We start from the raw sequence: 12,476 nt of genomic DNA on the forward strand, positions 1-12,476 counted from the left end.
CCCTTGGGCTGAAGGGTGAGAGTTTTACAGGCTCTGAAGAATGGCCACTCTGGAAAATGTAGGTGAGTAACCATCTCCCTGCTCCTGCAGATGTCCCTTGGTGGGTGCGCTGCCTGCAGAGGATGCATTGCAGTGCTGTTTCCCCACGCACAATGTAATACTCCACTCTGAGAGCTCAAAGACTTTTACTGTGATTGCAGTAGCATTAACTCCTTATCTCATTTTTTTGGACCTCCTGCCAGCGTGGTGCCTGGACAGAGCTCCAACCCACCCTGCCTGCAAAGATGCTCAACAGGATCAAGGAGAGCGTGTTTGCATCAGGTAATTCTCCTGCATGGGAAGTTCCCGCTTCTTCTACCTGCATCACCTTCAGTGCAAACCCAGCTCCTTTTCATACACAACAGCACAAGGGCCCCGTCAAGCCCAGCTTGTTTTTCTTTCACGTTGCCTCCCGCACACAAGCATCGGCAGTTGCTCTTGTCATTCTTTTCCACGGCAGACTGCTTCCCGCTGAAATTTGTGCAATACCTTGAGAAATGTTTACGTGCTGGTTGAGCCGTGGCCCACAAGTTGTTAGCAAAGCCAACCTGACTTCACAAAAGCCAAGCTTTGCGTTCGGGGGAGAGTTGCGGCTCAGGTGGAGCCTGCTGAGCTAAAGGGCACCCCCCCCAGCCTTGGAGAGCCACGGTGATGTGGGGAAATGGCATGAAACTTTGCGGGGGGAGCGTGTGCTCCACACTAGCCCCGTGTCCCAGGTGCTGGCCCTGCGCATCGCAGAGGTGTGTGGTGGGCAGGGATTTAGTTGGGCAGTTTTAGCTGAAGAGCATTAGCAATAAATGGCCTGTGAAAGAGGGCATCACAAATTGGTGGAGCATAACAACCTGGGAGTAATTTTCAAATAATCCCCTTGCATTTCTTAGAACAAGTTGGGGCAGGGCTATTTTTAACTGGAATGAGACCAGCCTTGTCTCAGCTCCTTTCCCTGCCTTGCTTTTTTTTCTTTGGCTTGTTTTCCATGGGAGTGCTGGATCAAGTAATTCGACTGTCCTGGCCAGGCTATTCCTGTTGATCACTTTGCCTCCTACAAAACACCACCTGTGTTCAGCGTTTTCTGGCCAGTTTTCCTTGACTGACTCGTCTCTCCCTCCCACCAGAGCCGGAGGTTGCTGGAAGGGTGCCATGGTCCCCTCACCAGCGCTTGGGCTCAGAAACGTCACCCAAAGCTGGGTGCTCGGCGAGTTCATCCAGCGTTTGCTCTGCAGGGGAAAACCGAGGGGTAAAGCTGCCCGGTGCCGTTAACCCTCCCCAGATAAGGAACCCCGAGCGGGACTTTGCCCCCGCTGCATTCTCACGCAATACACTTCTCTGCCCCAGGCTCTCAGCATTTCACAACCTGCTGGCCTGTGCCAGACCCAGTCCCAGCCCCAGCTCGGAGCAGCTCCCGGAGGAGCCGGCGGGGGACTGGCAGCCTTTGCAAGCAGCCCGGCAGTCCTGCAACGGAGCCCCCGCAAGCGGAGGCGCTGGGACGAGGGAGGAGCACCCCCGACGGTGGGAAGCGAGGTACTGGCGGTGCAGCCGCTGCCTGCTCCGGGGGCCCCCGCCCTGCTCTTTCGCTCTTTTCTCTCTTGACTTAAGCTTATGCGTAAGTAACCACCTGATCTCCGGTGCTCTCTGAGCTCACGCCTGCAGCTAAAGGGCGCTGCTCTGGTTCCTGCCTGCCGCTGCCTCCCCCGGGGGCGGCACGGCTGCAACGCCCCTGCCCGCCGGGGCTGCCCCCACCCGCCGCTGCCGCCGGGGGCCGATCGTTAACCGGAGCCGGGGAGCGGGGGGGGGGGTAGGCGGCTGCAGGCCACCCCGAGCCCCGCCCCCGCACCGCCCCGAGCCCCGCCCCCTCGCCGGCCCCTTCCATTCCGCACGCTCCCGGGGGGGTATCGGTGGGCGGTGGCCCCGTGGCTTCTCCCATTGCACCTCCGGGGGCGCCCGGCGCCGTCACGTGAGCGGAAGGCGGAAGTGGCTGGCGGGAGCGCTGGTGGAGGGTGGGCGGCCGGGGGGCTGAGAGGGCCGGGGGGGGAAGGGGGAGACCCACGGTCGGGATTTTCCCCTCATCCCGGTTGGCGCTTGGGCGTCCCTGGGGTTCCTCAGAGGGCCCGCCCGGCCGCGCCGCTCTCGGGGACCCTGCGCTCGCTGTGGCCTTGCTGGGCCGCGCTCGGTACCGAGACGCGGGGAAAAGCTGTCTTCCCTCCCCCCGCCCCTGCCGGGAGCTGCCCGTCTGTGGCCTGCGTGACACCCTTGCTACCATACCGGCGTTCCCTCCCGGCGTTCCTTTCCAAATTTATAAGCTGCAGCGAATTACTTAACGTTTGGGAAAGATAGGGCAGAATTAGGACTGAATGCCAGGGCATACGGGAATGGTGGGAGCGGGTCCAGAGGGGGCCACAAAAATGATCTGAGAGCTGGAGCACCTCTGCTCTGAGGCCAGGCTGAGAGAGTTGGGGTTGTGCAGCCTGGAGAAGAGAAGGCTGTGGGGAGACCTTATTGTGGCCTCCCAGTGCTTAAAGGGGGACTATAGGAAAGGTGGGGACAACCTCTTTAGCAAGGCCTGTGGTGACAGGATGAGGGATGGTGGTTTTAAACTAAAGGAGGGTGGATTTAGACTGGAGGTAAGGAAGACATTTTTTATACTGAGGGTAATAAAACCCCGACCCAGGTTGCCCAGAGAGGTGGTCGATGCCCCATCCCTGGAAACATTCAAAGTCAGGCTGGATGGGGCTCTGAGCAACCTGGTCCAGCTGAAGATGTCCCTGCTCACTGCAGGGGGGCTGGGCTGGATGGCCCCTAAAGGTCCCTTCCAGCCCAAACCATTCTGTGATTCTATGATATTGTCCTTGAGCTGGGGGGGTGGGATTGATGCAGCTGGTGGTTGAGGGTGCGCCCAGCGCCTGTGGGGAAGAACCAGTTTCCATGTGTAGGAGGGAGGCCCCACAGTGAAGCTGGGTCTGTCTGCTCTCTCCCCACAGTGCTGAGCAGCCATGGACAGGATGCACCAGGTCGTTGGGAGAGCGAGAGCCGCCTTCAACTCAGGCCGGTGCCGCTCGCTGGAGTTCAGGATGCAGCAGCTGAAGGCCCTGGAGCGGATGGTGCAGGAGAAGGAGGAGGAGATCGTGGCAGCCATCAAGGCGGATCTGCACAAGGTCTGGGATAGGGAGTTTCTCCTATCAGCCGTGGACAGTGATCAGCCTGGAAGGGAAAGTGGGAAAGCCCAGAGCTGCTTCTGCTGTGCCAGGACCCCACGGTGCTGGTCCTCAGTGTGGCCTGCCAGGATGTGCTGCCGTAATTTCTAAGAAGTAGGTAGTCTGAGGCAGGGCTGCAAAGGCAGGTCCCGGCTGTCAGGTTTTGGCTTCTGCTGCACATTGAGCCCCACAACCTGGACTGGCCATCTTCTGTCAGGGATCCTTTGGGGCAGCACTACCAATAACTGCCCTGGCAGACATTTCAAGCTGGCAGAATTTGTCTTGCGTCTCTGGGCTGCCAGGGTGGGTGTGGGAGGCAGCTGCCTTTGCTGTCCCCTCGCCAAGCTGCCTGTCATTGCAGAGCGGGCCCAACGCGTACAGCCATGAGATCCTGTGTGTGATGCGGGACCTGATCATGGCCATTGACAAGCTCTCGGCCTGGGCAGCCCCTCGGCCTGTGCAGAGGGACCTGCTGACATTGCGGGATGAAGTCTACATTGTTCCTGAGCCGCTGGGGGTGGTGCTGATCATGGGGGCCTGGAACTATCCCTTCCTCCTGGTCATGCAACCTTTGGTCGGGGCCATCGCAGCAGGTGAGGACTTGCCACAACCCCGTCCTTTGTGGGGCTGTGGACAGGTGCTGTGGGAGGCAGGAGAGGAGCACGAGGGCTCGGGGGTCATGCTGGGTTTGTCTCGTAGGCAATGCTGTGGTGATAAAGCCATCGGAGATTAGTGAGAACACGAATCGGGTGGTGGCTGATCTCTTGCCCCAGTACCTTGACCAGGTGAGTGTGGCCCCGTGCCTGATGTGATTGTCTTGAGGAAATGTTTGTCATGCTTTCAAAGGGCTCCTGCAGGTTAGAGTCAAATCAGCTGCCCACTCTCTCCAAAGGAGCGTAAGCAGGGAATACAGGAAGGGTTGAATTGCTCTTAGAGAGACATGTTGACACGTTCTTCCTGTGTTTGTGTAACCTAATGTGCCTGCATAATGTTAGTGCAATGTGACAGCCTTTTTGACGTTCATGACTATGTAAAGAGGCATGTATGTGGTTCTCACTGCGATAATTACTCTCTTGGACACTGTGCTGGGTTCCCTCTAGGTAGGCACAAGTTCGTGCTGGATGCTGGCCGTGCCTGGCTCTTCCTGAGAGCTGGGTGCTGTTTGCTCAGTGGCAGTATGTCCTGGGTTTTCATGTCCTGCTGAACCACGCTCATAGCAGGAGGCGTTGTTTCTCCTCCGTTTGTCTGGCAGTTCTGACATCCATTGCGCTGTGTCACTGAGGCTGTTGCTCTGACAGCAGAGCCCCACTGTGCAGCTTCCTTGGGGAGTTAGTGTTTTCTCTAGGTGAAGGGTGAGAGCTGAGGAACGGGACAGCCCTTGGGACTTTGTGCATGGGAGTAGGTCCACAGCTTGACTCAGCCCTGGCCTCAACCTCCACTTCTTTTAGTTCATGTGGCACAATATGGCAAGTGAAACTTTGTTTCAGGGGAAGGAGCAGAGCTTGTCTCTGTTATCACTATCCTTTGTCCAGATCCTAATGTACTTCACAAGTGAGTCTGCCCCATGTAGAGCTGCTCCCTTGATGTATTTGCTTTAAATGAATGTAAGTAAGGCTCTTGTTTGCCCTGCAGGAGCTGTACCCTGTGGTCACTGGAGGAATACCTGAGACAACAGAGCTGCTGAAGCAGAGATTTGATCACATCTTCTACACTGGCAACTCCACAGTAGGCAAAATCGTGATGGCAGCAGCCGCCAAGCACCTGACACCTGTCACCCTGGAGCTGGGCGGGAAGAGCCCCTGCTACATCGACAATGACTGTGACCTGGCCGTCGCCTGCAGGTCAGGCTGTTGCAAGCGCTCAGTGGGCCGTTGTGCCCAGACCGTGGGTGTCACTCAGGCGCTGTCAGCAGGACTGTGGGGGCTGGAAGGGACTGACTGTGGAGAAACCATCTCCATTTCTCCCACAGGCGGATAGCATGGGGGAAATACATGAACTGTGGGCAAACCTGCATTGCCCCAGACTACATCCTCTGCGACCCCTCCATCCAGAGCAAAGTGGTGGAGAACATCAAGGCGACTCTGCAGGTGGGTGTGGAGTTTCTTGTGCTGTGGGAGTTGTGCCCGTTACAGCCCGGGTCTCAGTTTTGTAGCTGCAGCCCTGGAGCTGTGGCTGGGGTGAGGGTTTGTCGAGTGCTTTGGTTCCGCTGTGCCCTCTGGCAGGAATTATATGGGGAAGACGTGAAGAAGTCTCCGGATTACGAAAGGATCATCAACAAGCATCACTTCAGGAGGATCCTGGGCCTGCTGGAAGGGCAGAAGATCGCTCACGGGGGAGAGGCTGATGAAGCCTCCTGCTTCATAGGTGCTTTGGCAGCTGTTGTGGAGGTGGAGGGTGGGACCTTCTGCTGGTATTGGGTGTCTTCTGGGGGCTGTGCGTGTGTGTGTGGCTTGCTTGGTGTGTGTTGAGTGCAGGCAGTGCCCAGGACGAGGCCCTGTGATTGACCGCATCTCCCGTCCCGCTCACGCCGTCCTGTTTGTCTCAGCACCGACTATCCTCACTGACGTTTCTCCGGCATCAAAAGTGATGGAGGAGGAAATCTTTGGACCAGTCCTCCCCATTCTGCCTGTGAAGAGCGTGGACGAAGCCATTGAGTTCATCAACTCTCGGGAGAAGCCCCTTGCGCTGTATGTCTTCTCCAACAACAAGAAGGTGGGTCTGGGCTGGGCTCCGCCCGGGAGGTGCCTCTGTGCAGCTTGACCCTGAACATGGCCGGTCCCAGGCACGGCTCCGTGCAGGGCCTGTGTCGGCTCCTCTTTGTATGTGAATCACAGCGTTTGGCTCACAGGGGACCAGGAGTGACCCCAGAGCTGCTGGAGGCGCCCAGCCTCCTGCTGAAGCGTTTGCATTTGCATGACTTTGTGAAATAGAAGGGTAAAAAGCTGAATTGCCTCTTTGGTGCCGTGTAGTCTTTCATGATTAATTTAGTTTTAATATATTGCTAGGGGGGCATGCCCCCAGATTTCCAGCTTTTACATCCCTCCTCTGAACTTGCCCTCTTTCTTTGAGTTAACATTGCATGGAGAGGGCTCGTCAGAGTTGTCAGCCAGAGGAAATTAGCATGATGGCCTGTTGGCTCAGTGTGCCCCTCGCAGTCCTGCTCAGCTACACGGTCTGGCCTCTTCCTGGCCTCTCTAATGTTGTGTTTGGTTTTTTTTTCTTTTGTCAGTTAATCAAAAGAGTCATCTCGGAAACCTCCAGTGGTGGTGTTACTGCAAATGATGTCATCATGCATTTCTTCCTCTCAACCTTACCCTTTGGGGGTGTCGGTAAGTTACTGGAGCTCCTTAAGTGTTGTGACTTGATGCACGGTGTAACCCAGAAGCAGCAGCAGTTGGTTGGTGTCCAAGCACCCCTGTGCCTGTTACAGCCAAAGGGTCTCTGTGTAGCAGGTCTCAGTGATAAATTCTGGGAGTACGTTAGGAAATGGGCCAAAAGGGAAAAACCTTTGGGTGTGTTTTTGGGAAGATCGAAGCATTTAGAGCAGACTGATGTGAAAGGTGCATTAAGAACATGAGCTGCGATCGGAGTGATTAGCAGTAATTGCAGGAGAAAAGGTAGGACTTCAGCTTAGGGAGAATTGGAACAGGTTATGGATCAGCCTACAGGAGCTTTGCAGAAGAGGGTTTGGGTGTTACACTGCTCACAAGCTGACTGTGAACCAGCAGCGTTCTGCTGCTGTGAATGGCACATGCTGTCCTGGAATTGGAGAACAGAGGTGTAGCCTGCAGAGCTCCTCAGGAAACCCTTCTCACGCAGCACTGGTCGGATCTCGGAGCCTCGGCGTGGTGCTTTGAGAGGGAGCTAAATCCGGGGAAGAGCTGGAGGCAGCTCAGGTACAGGGAACAGCGCACACAGGGACACAATGAAGTACTAGAGAGTATGTAGTGAAGACAGGGTGGGGAAGAAGAGGGATGGAGTACAGATGGACATCTTAGAGACTGAGAAGTGCTGCAGAGAGGAAGGAACAGTTGTCCTCTCTGAAGGGGTCTAGAGGAGAAGCTGTGCTCTAAACTGCAGCAAGGAGGTGCAGCGTAGATAACATGCACTGCAGCTGGCAAGCAACTGGGATTTTCCTGTGCTGCTCGTTGCCCTGCTGGTGGCCTCAGGTGGCCAAAGGTTTGACTGGCTGAGCCTGTGGTGTGACCTGCTTGGGTTGTGTTCCTCAGGTAAGAGCGGGATGGGCGCCTACCACGGCAAGCACAGCTTCGAGACCTTCTCCCACCACCGCGCCTGCTTGATCAAGGACATGAAGATGGAGGTTGCGAACAAACTCCGGTACCCACCTGGCAGCCAGAAGAAGGTGGATTTGGCCAAGTTCTTCCTCCTGAAGATGTTTAACAAGCGCCAAACTGGACTAGTCATCTTGGCCCTGCTGGGGATTGTGGCAGCCGTGGTGATGAAGGTGAGCTTTGGTTCTTTGACACCTACGAGAGTGCACGTGCAATTCATCTGATCTGCGAGATCCCTCTTTGCATCTGCAGTCCTCTCCTAGAGCCTGGCCTGTTTTTTCTGTCTTGAGACTTACGAAATCTGTCCCTGAAATTATCAAGATCTGCTTTTGACTCTTGCAAGTACTATCTAGAGTAGAAATGTCCTTGTAGAAATCTCCTAGGCTGCTGCAGTATTATTTGTTGCTCTGCCTCAGTGGGTGACACCTGTGAGAAGCTGCCTCCAGAGGCAGAGGCTGGTATGGTTTGGACAGGGCTCTTTAGAGTGATTTTGATTCCTGGGCTTTTTTCAGCAGCGTTGTGGGCTGTTCCACAGCCTAGCCCAGCCGGCTGTGGTTTTGTGCCACAGGGCCCTGGGGAAGGGAGGCTGTGTCCTAAAGCCTAGGGCTACCACGGGCTCTTGCTCCTTGCACAGTTGCAGCCCCAATCTGACCTTAGCTCAGTTATTTCCATTTCCTCCCTTGTTCCTGGCTGGGTTGTGTGGAAGGGTGGGATGTCCTCCCCTCTCTGCAGGAGGCAGAGGCTTGCTAGTGTCGTGCACCCTGGGGGTTTAATAGGCTTAGGGGAGCAGCCACAGAGGGGACAGGAGACAGCAGGGTGGACGAGGACTCTGCCCTTCAGTCTGTTCTGCATCGTTACTTCTGCAAGGAGACGTGCAGGAGCCCAACACGCAGGGGGAAATAACCTGCCTGTGTATCCGAGTCCACGAGGAGGTGTAAGAGCCAGCAGCTGGCCCAGGCCTTGAAGCACCAGCCAGGGAGGCAGGCCCTGCCTAGGTGAATGCCTTCTCAGCAAAGAGGGGGAAACTCACAGCATCTTGAAATCATTTGGGTTTTCTCAGAACCACCAGTCTCTGCTGAAGAGAAAAGCCCTCTTGATTGTGCTGGCTGTTCAGAGGCTGGGCTGGCTCAGTGTGTGGTAAGGAGGAGCAGGTTTCAGAGCACTGCTGTGGCTGTCACGGTGAGGTAGGAGCCTTTTTGTTCTCCTGTGTGTAAACCTGATTTGAAATTGGGCAAAGCCTTGTTAGAGTGGTGAATGTGGGGCTTGCAGAAGGTTCCCCCTGGAGCCAGAGCGCAGTGCTTTCCCTGGCAGTGCTCAGAGCTCGGGCAGTGTCCAAGATAACCAGCAGTCCGTGCATGAGGGGGCAGGAGGCAGGCGAGCTGGACCCGGGGGAAGTCACCCGGAGCGAAGGGGCTGTGCTTCAGGTTGTTCTAGAAAGGGAGTTGGTTTTGTTTCAGCAAATCCTTCGCAGGATGTTGATGTTGAGTTTTGCTTTCACAGGTGGTGTACTACTGAAGAGAGAAGGCGCAAGTGCATGTCATACTCTGCGTGCTCGCTTTGTGTCTTTGCCTTAAGCTGAGAAGCCATTTTTTAATTTAGTACTGGGTTGTTTCAGTGAGCTGTCAAGCACATGGAGTAGCCTTACAGAGGCACTAACCAAGAGAAGGCTCGGACTCCTGTTTACTAAAAAGCCATGCTGAAACAGAAGGACCAGTGGGTACAAGCTCTCAAAAGGAGGACTGCGGAACAAGAAATACCAGTCCCTACCTCCCCCCCGCCATGCGGAGCGCTGCTTCCAGGGACACACGCGCACACCGTGTCTTGCACCAAACCGCTTCCCTTCCTTCGGTGACAAAGAGGAGCTCAAGTGTCAGCTGTGATCGGGTTGTCAGTGTGTTCCCTGCGGTGTTCGGGATGGTCTGTCTGCTGTTGTGCTCCGAACAACCACCCTCTTGGTGATGAGTCTGACAGGCCGTGCTGGCCAGTGCATTTTACCAATAGTGATGGTTATGAATAAATCTAGGGAGGTTCCCCTTGTCGTTTGATTGAGGTGCAATATTCACGGATCTCTGCGAACGAGCATTATCCGCAGCTGGTCAGGGGATGCAGGCCGACACCCTTTTTGAGGTTCTGGGTTTCATCGTGTGCCTGTAACAATTTGGCATTTAGAAAATTACAAAGATGATACCTGCACTACCTGTATTTTGCTGACAAGAGTATCTTAAGCTCATACAGAAGAACTTCCAGGCCTGTACAGAGAAGTGGGAATGACAAAGCACCCTGTTGTGGTTAGCCCAGGTGGGCATCTGCACCCACCCAGCCGCTCACTCGCTGCCCCAGTGGGATGGGGAGGAGAATCGGAAGGGTAAAAGTGAGAAAACTTGTAGGTTGAGATAAGGACAGTTTAAAAAGTAAAGTGGAAGCTGGGTGTGCAAGCAAGTGAATTAAGGAATCCTCTCATTACCTCCCCTCGGCAGGCAGGTGTTCAGCCATCCCCAAGAAAGCAGGGCTCCATCACACGTAACGGTGACTCAGGAAGACAGATGCCATCGCTCCCGGTGTCCCCCCTGCCCTCCGCTTCTTTCCCCCCATAGCTTTTGTAGCTGAGCACAATGTCACAGGGTCTGGAATGTCCCGTGGGTGGCTTGGGGTCAGCTCTCCCAGCTGTGTCCCCTCCCCGCTTCTTGCCGACCCCAGCCTACGCGCTGGCGGGCCAGCGTGAGAAACAGAGACCGTGACGCTGTGCAGGCACCGTTCGGAGGCAGCTAAAGCACGGGTGTGTCACCTAGGCTGTTTTGGTCACAAATCCAAAACACGGCACCGTCCCACTCTGAAGAAACCTAGCGACTATGATGAAAATTAACGCCATCCCAGCCAAAACCAGTACAAACCCAATTCCTGGTCAGATTCCTCCAAGGGAAAACAAATGACTGTGAGTGTGTCCTCCTTTGTGTTTGAGCTTCTGGGTCTGTTATAATCTTGCACTGGGAGATAACATGGGGCTTGTTCTAGATTGGGGAGAGGATGCTGGAGAAATTTAAGGTGAAAGGACCTTAGAAATATTAATGTTTAAATAAGGAAAATTTGAAAATTATTACTAAATGCAATTAATATAGGGTAGAAAATTATATTTACTGTGCAATAGGTGGGATTTCTTCATGTCTGGTGAAAATCCATGTGCTCTAAGCCTTTTTAATGATACATTTTGCAAGTACTAAATAAATAGTAAGAATTTAAATAATAAACCAAGCGTGGTAAGTCCCTGCAGTCCCGCTGAGGAATGACCTGTCCTCTGCCGCTCTGGCCACGGCTCGGCTGGGTGTCATGCGTGCGTGCGAGGTGCCTCGGCCCCGGCACAGGAGCGCGGGTCCCCAGCGCGACGCCCTCCCCGCTCGTGGGGAAGGATCCCCCAGAGCTCTGGCAGGGGAGCGCAGGCGCCCGACTGAGAGGCGCCCGGCGGCGGTGCTGGGAGCTGTGGAGGAACGGGACTGTTTCTCCTGTCCTGTGCAAACCCATCCCCTGATGTCCTCCCACCTGCAGGCGCTGCCCGTTCGGGGGGGTGTCCGGATCTGGATGATAGCGCGGGCTGCGTTGGTTGGCTCCCGACGGCATGAGAAAGCGCTCCCCCGGCCGCGTGCGCCCGGCGTGGGCAAAGCCGCGTCGCCTCTTGCAATCCCGCACGGGCGGCTGAGTCGCTGCCCCGGCTGAGCGCGGCGACCCAGGGCTGGCGTATTCCCCGTGGGGGGATCTAGCTGGGTAAAGGACACCTTGTACCTAGCGAGAGCCCAGGCCCCAGCCGTCCCCAGAGACGCTGGGTTGCCATGAGAGGTGCCCTCCGCTGGTGAACCCTGCGCAGGTAGGATGGAGCCCTGGAGCTGTGGCTGGGGTGAGGGTTTGTCGAGTGCTTTGGTTCCGCTGTGCCCTCTGGCAGGAATTATATGGGGAAGACGTGAAGAAGTCTCCGGATTACGAAAGGATCATCAACAAGCATCACTTCAGGAGGATCCTGGGCCTGCTGGAAGGGCAGAAGATCGCTCACGGGGGAGAGGCTGATGAAGCCTCCTGCTTCATAGGTGCTTTGGCAGCTGTTGTGGAGGTGGAGGGTGGGCCCTTCTGCTGGTATTGGGTGTCTTCTGGGGGCTGTGCGTGTGTGTGTGGCTTGCTTGGTGTGTGTTGAGTGCAGGCAGTGCCCAGGACGAGGCCCTGTGATTGACCGCATCTCCCGTCCCGCTCACGCCGTCCTGTTTGTCTCAGCACCAACTATCCTCACTGACGTTTCTCCGGCGTCAAAGGTGATGGAGGAGGAAATCTTTGGACCAGTCCTCCCCATTCTGCCTGTGAAGAGCGTGGACGAAGCCATTGAGTTCATCAACTCTCGGGAGAAGCCCCTTGCGCTGTATGTCTTCTCCAACAACAAGAAGGTGGGTCTGGGCTGGGCTCTGCCCGGGAGGTGCCTCTGTGCAGCTTGACCCTGAACATGGCCGGTCCCAGGCACGGCTCCATGCAGGGCCTGTGTCGGCTCCTCTTTGTATGTGAATCACAGCGTTTGGCTCACGGGGGAACAGGAGTGACCCCAGAGCTGCTGGAGGCGCCCAGCCTCCTGCTGAAGGGCTTGCACAGCTCCCTGTGCACCTTGGCCATCCATCCCACACTGGTGGATGCTAGTTCCTTGCATGTCTCCAGTCCAGGCTCTGTTGTGCATCTCAGGAATTTAGGCTTTGCCCTGACACAGCAGCCCTGGGCAGTTTGGGTGGGAGGGCTGAGGAGCACCCCGGGCTCTGGCTGATGTGCCCCTGCCTCTGACCTGTCGCGCTGAGATGGAGCTTTTTTGCCTCCTGGCTGTTCCAGCTGGGCCCATTTTGTGCTTAAGTAATGTAAACCCAGCTGCTCTCAAGGAACAAGGCACAGCCTGTCCCCCCTGACGAAGGGTGGGGGCACATCACCGATAAGGTGA

The 12,476-nt window shown here is 55.9% G+C and overlaps 1 protein-coding gene across 3 annotated transcripts; it reads left to right on the forward strand.

The window, feature by feature from the left end:
* The first annotated feature begins 1,379 nt into the window (after positions 1-1,379).
* On the forward strand, positions 1,380-10,767 carry ALDH3A2 (aldehyde dehydrogenase 3 family member A2). Of its 3 annotated transcripts, none has more exons than XM_064468017.1 (12): positions 1,380-1,560; positions 3,018-3,191; positions 3,592-3,823; positions 3,930-4,015; positions 4,863-5,071; positions 5,200-5,317; positions 5,453-5,594; positions 5,776-5,942; positions 6,460-6,559; positions 7,460-7,695; positions 8,583-8,706; positions 9,023-10,767. In XM_064468017.1, the coding sequence occupies exons 2-11, from the start codon at positions 3,030-3,032 to the stop codon at positions 8,661-8,663; spliced, it is 1,533 nt and encodes a 510-aa protein (XP_064324087.1). In that variant the 5' UTR covers positions 1,380-1,560; positions 3,018-3,029; the 3' UTR covers positions 8,664-8,706; positions 9,023-10,767. The 3 variants fall into 3 exon arrangements, with proteins under 3 accessions (XP_064324087.1, XP_064324089.1, XP_064324088.1); XM_064468018.1 differs by lacking the exon at positions 1,380-1,560 and adding an exon at positions 1,952-2,036; XM_064468019.1 differs by lacking the exon at positions 8,583-8,706 and having other exon boundaries at positions 1,381-1,560.
* Positions 10,768-12,476: the final 1,709 nt, after the last annotated feature.

The sequence above is a fragment of the Phalacrocorax carbo genome, chromosome 17 (genome assembly GCF_963921805.1).
Source record: "Phalacrocorax carbo chromosome 17, bPhaCar2.1, whole genome shotgun sequence".
Lineage (NCBI taxonomy): Eukaryota > Metazoa > Chordata > Aves > Suliformes > Phalacrocoracidae > Phalacrocorax > Phalacrocorax carbo.

What these genes read in the sequence shown, in the direction of transcription:
- ALDH3A2 (XM_064468017.1), top strand. Translation starts at nt 3,030, where the DNA reads ATGGACAGGATGCACCAGGTCGTTGGGAGAGCGAGAGCCGCCTTCAAC. An exon ending in TCAAGGCGGATCTGCACAAG is followed by an intron (nt 3,192 to 3,591) that starts GTCTGGGATAGG and finishes CTGTCATTGCAG; the next exon opens with AGCGGGCCCAACGCGTACAG. An exon ending in GGTCGGGGCCATCGCAGCAG is followed by an intron (nt 3,824 to 3,929) that starts GTGAGGACTTGC and finishes TTTGTCTCGTAG; the next exon opens with GCAATGCTGTGGTGATAAAG.